The sequence below is a fragment of the Chlorocebus sabaeus genome, chromosome 20 (genome assembly GCF_047675955.1).
Source record: "Chlorocebus sabaeus isolate Y175 chromosome 20, mChlSab1.0.hap1, whole genome shotgun sequence".
Classification (NCBI taxonomy): domain Eukaryota; kingdom Metazoa; phylum Chordata; class Mammalia; order Primates; family Cercopithecidae; genus Chlorocebus; species Chlorocebus sabaeus.
The window spans coordinates 123,908,996-123,913,411 of NC_132923.1; the positions used below are offsets into that span (position 1 = coordinate 123,908,996).

The following is a 4,416-nucleotide window of genomic DNA, read 5'->3' on the forward strand; positions in this document are numbered from 1 at the left end:
CTTGCCTGAAACCCACGGCTGTGTGCTTCCTTTAAGATGCACCTCACCGGGCACGGCTGCTCTTGCCTGTAAACCCAGCACTATGGAAGGCCAAGGTGGTCAGATCACTTGAGGTCAGGAGTTCGAGGCCAGCCTTTACCAACATCATGAAACCCTGTCTCTACTAAAAATACAAAAATTAGATGGGCGTGGTGGCACACGCCAGTAACGCCAGCTACTAGGGAGACTAAGGCAGGAGAATCACTTGAACCTGGGAGGTGGAGGTTGCAGTGAGATGAGATTGTGCCACTGCATTTCAGCCTGAGGGAGATAGCGAAACTCCATCAAAAAAAAAAAAAAAAAAAAAAAAGGCACCTATGTCCTAGATTTCAGTGTCCAAGGGTCCAGAAGAAAGCTTATCCATCCCACTAACCAGCTCTTCCCTAGGAGCAAAGATGGAAGTCAACTCTCCCAGATGGCCATGAGCCACAGGAAGGGCAGGGAACGGGACCAAAAAAGATCCTCTTGGGCTGCCTGACTTCCCTGAGCGTCTGCATCAGCTCAGCCCGAATTGGGGCAAGGATCTCCCAGTTGACATGACCCCTGTTGTCAAGACTCTCCAGAGGGGCAGGATACAACTCCAGGCCTAACTTGCTCAGCCCGCCTGTGTGACGCAGCAGGTCTTTCAGAGCATTCGTAGAGGTCTCATTTCCACGAAAGTAGAAGGTGGTGAGCTGGCAGCAGCGGCTCAGGGCAGGCAGGAGGACCCTGAGTTGGGAGTCCTGGATCCGACAGTCCTTTAAGTTGAGGATCTGGAGAGTAGCAGCAACTTTCTCTAGCAGAGCTCCAAGGGGCTCAAGATTGGTGGTCCACATTAGGATATGAATCAGATGCAGCTCCTTTAGCTGACTGAGGCTTGGGTACTGAGACAGACACTGCATGTCCGGATCAGTTAGGTAAGCATGACATAATGCAAAGGTCCCCAAGGGGTTCTTGAGGCACCTAGGGAGAGCAAGAAGTTAGTTTTGGGCAATGGTGCCAGTTAGAGGAGGGGGGTGGGAAACAATCTCAGTGGTAAACTTGAAGTGGGCATTGAGTAATTCTGCACCTTACTACAGCACAGATGTTATGGTAACCTGCAATGGGGAAGCCTGTTTCACCCAAACCCAAGTTTGTTCCCATCATCAGATGATGGTCTGCATGCAAGGTGCTGTCTGATGAAGACTCAGATCATTCAAGGGGAGTTCCATTTTAGGCTCAGTCCTTTTCACCCTTGTTTGTGTGATTGGTTCAAGGCCACAAACTCCTTAAAGCCTCTTTACTTCATCTTTCAGCAGACAACCTCATCTCTGGGCCAGAGGAGCCCAGTGGGAGATGTGCACAAAGAACTCGGCTGAGCAAGGTCTACAGATATCAGCTAGGGGGCTACCTGCCTGCAAAGGTTCCCTGGCATGTCTGTGTCTGTAAACCACCTATCACTTTATACCACTCTCATGCCTACTCCCTCACCTCTGTCCAAGAAGCATGCTTTTCCCATGCCAACTACTTTTCCTGGAGTTCAATAGAACCTTTTAAAGACAGGAAATTAGAGACAGGATCATTGGCATTTACTAAGCTGTGAGGACAGAGCTTCTACTGTGAAACGGACACGTTTGATGCACTTTCCCTTCTTTCACACTCTCCTCTATATGAAGAGTAAGTTTCAACATATTAACTTTAAACACACTTCCTAGAAAGGAATTCACAAATGCACCCTCCTTAGATCTGAACCCCTGACTAACTAGCTCCCTACATGTCTCTCTGTGTCGCAACTACCCCAGGCCATCCCTCTGCCCTTATTTGAGCCGTTCTGTGATACCCACTTCAGGTTATAGAGCACTGAACAGCATAATGTGTTGATATCCTAGCCTCCCATTCCCTGTGACATCACCAGTGGCTGGTACACAGTAGATGCCCACTAGCGTTTACTGTGAAAAAGAACAAAAGTCTGTGGTATGGTCTACAGAGAAAGCTCACCATCCTTTCTTACCTGAGCAGGTGCTCCAGGTGCTCTTTGATATTGCTGATCTTTCTTATATAAAGCATCTGGGGGTAGGACAGGCAGAGGAATGTAGAGTCCAAGTCAGGAATGAACTGCTGGAGGCCGCTCACGTATAACTCACCGTGGTAACCGAAGGCCAAAAAGAGTTTGCGAAGATTGTTCATCCGGCTCAGGTAAGGGGCAAACTTTCCTGTTTTATTTAAAGAGCACTTTCTTCTGACTTCCAACTCCTGGATACTGTCTGGGTATATCCTTTTCAATAGATTTCTGAAACTTGAAGTGGGCATTGAATAATTCTGCACCTTACTACAACACAGGTGCACGAGACCTCTTCTGTAGTGGACCCACCCACAGAGGTAGCTCAGGCATTCATCCAGCGCACTGTCCTTTAGGCAGAGGTCTATGAACACCTTCAAGGGCTGGCACTCTCCCATCCTTGGACAGTCCTCCACTGTTTGCCTCTTACTCATGGCCTCTGGGGAGCAGAACAGGGCCCGGGCTCCAGACCATACGGTCCAGAAATTCTCATCAACATCCCGCAAATCCAGCACTTGAAGTTTCCATCTCCTGTGAGTAACATGGGGGAAAAGCTCAGAATGAGCAAGGACCCACCCCTGACCTGAAATTTCCCTCCACATTCAGGACATCAGCTGCTTCTGCCCTCAGTGCTCCCACTTCTGTCTCTTCTCCATCCCGTTCCCCCTTGGATTCTCCCTGGCACCCACTTCTAGTACCTTGACCTTCCACTGGGAGGAAGCAGGTTCCTGTTTCCTCGGTGGACCCTGTATGGTGAGCAGTCCTTTCCCAGAGGAGCTGGGCCATGGCCAAGGCCTCTCATGGGCACCATCAGAAGCCTCTGAGCCACCCTAGCCCCCCAACCCCGCCACGCCTGAGCCAGCTGTCCCTTCCCTGGATGCCTGGGCCCTTCCCACCAGACCACCTGAGTCATCTCACCTGGGGCGAACCTTCTGGGCCAGCAGTGTATCAAGTCCCTTCAGCGCAGCTCGCAAGGTCTCCAGATGAGGTGTCTTCATCAGGGATCCCAGAGGGAGGCGGAGGAAGGGCCAGGCCTGCACCATCAGCTTCAGGGCCTCATAGTGTCTCATGCTGAAGGCCTCCATGAACATCAGGGGGAAGACCTCCCTGGGCAGCTCATCCAGGGTGAAGATGGTCAAGAACCGGTTCCTCAGCAGGCTCTGCCCTGCCAGCTCCAGGAGTCTGGATGGGGACTGGAGGCTCATTCTGACAAACCTGTAAGGAAAATCTCTAGAGGACAATCCAGTGAAAAGGCAAGTTTCTCAGGCCAATCCCCTGCAACCCCCACTTCTAGGGCCAAAGTCATTTCTCCAGCATGTGTGAAAAAGCCCTCAGTTTACTCCAATTCCATTCTGTAATAAGTGACACAGATACCAAGAAGAGTGTGTCCCAACCTCTAAAGAGCAGGCAAGATCTTTCCTAGTCCATGATTATTAGCCACTGCTCCACTGAATTCATAGCACTGTGAAATGTGAAGTTCAGATCTCATGCCCAGCTAATCTTTATTTGATGACTTTTTGTAAAGACAGTGGGTTTCACTATGTTGTCCATGCTAGTCTTGAACTCCTAGACTCAAACAATCCACCCCGCTTGGCCTCCCATAGTGCTGGGATCACAGGCATGACCCTGTGCCCAGCCTCATTATTGAAAACTTCAGTGAGAAGCTTTAAAAGCTATGCGACGGTGTTATGCATCATTCGCAAGACACAGATGTTTCCAATACACACCTCTTACACATCTTAAAAATGAACCACTTTGGTTGAGTGCAGTGACTCACACCTGTAATCCCAGTACTTTGGGAGGCAGAGAAAGGTGGATCATCTTAGGTCAGGAGATCGAGACCAGCATGGCCAACATGGTAAAGCCCTACCTCTACTAAAATTAGGAAAATTAGCCAGGTACAGTGATGTGTGCCTGTAGTCCAAGCTACTAGGGAGGCTGAGGCAGGAGGATCACTTGAACCCGGGAGGCAGACGTTGCAGTGAGCTGACATTTTACCACTGCACTCTAGCCTGGGAAATAGGCTAGATTCACCAAAAAAAAAAAAAAAAAAAGAGAGAGAGAATGAGCGTGCGAGAGAGAATACATTTGATTAGACTTCTTAGGCCCCACCCAGTTAATCCTCGTTGGATTTTTGGCTTTCTTCTAGGTTAACGGATTGAATTAGATATTCATCCAACGAAGTGAAAGATTTAGGGATAAAATGAAAGTCCAGGACTAATTCACTGATTCACTCCACAAACATGGAGTTTTACTAATATGTATCCTTCACAGTCCTGAGTGTGAGATAGGGAAGGGTTGAATCTCTTCCTGACATTAGACAGAAAGAAAAAATCTTGAAAACATCTTTGTTGAGGGAC

General features: G+C 49.0%; 1 protein-coding gene across 1 annotated transcript; it reads right to left on the bottom strand.

Annotated features, from left to right (window-relative positions):
• Window positions 1-289: 289 nt before the first annotated feature.
• Window positions 290-3,287, bottom strand: LOC140709399 (PRAME family member 17-like). The gene is made up of 3 exons (XM_073008146.1): window positions 2,975-3,287; window positions 2,009-2,587; window positions 290-981 (listed from the first exon to the last, which is right to left on the bottom strand). The coding sequence occupies exons 1-3, from the start codon at window positions 3,259-3,261 to the stop codon at window positions 423-425; spliced, it is 1,425 nt and encodes a 474-aa protein (XP_072864247.1). The 5' UTR covers window positions 3,262-3,287; the 3' UTR covers window positions 290-422.
• Window positions 3,288-4,416: the final 1,129 nt, after the last annotated feature.

What these genes read in the sequence shown, in the direction of transcription:
- LOC140709399 (XM_073008146.1), bottom strand. Translation starts at nt 3,261, where the DNA reads ATGAGCCTCCAGTCCCCATCCAGACTCCTGGAGCTGGCAGGGCAGAGC. An exon ending in GCCCAGAAGGTTCGCCCCAG is followed by an intron (nt 2,588 to 2,974) that starts GTGAGATGACTC and finishes TGTTACTCACAG; the next exon opens with GAGATGGAAACTTCAAGTGC. An exon ending in CACCTGGAGCACCTGCTCAG is followed by an intron (nt 982 to 2,008) that starts GTAAGAAAGGAT and finishes TGCTCTCCCTAG; the next exon opens with GTGCCTCAAGAACCCCTTGG.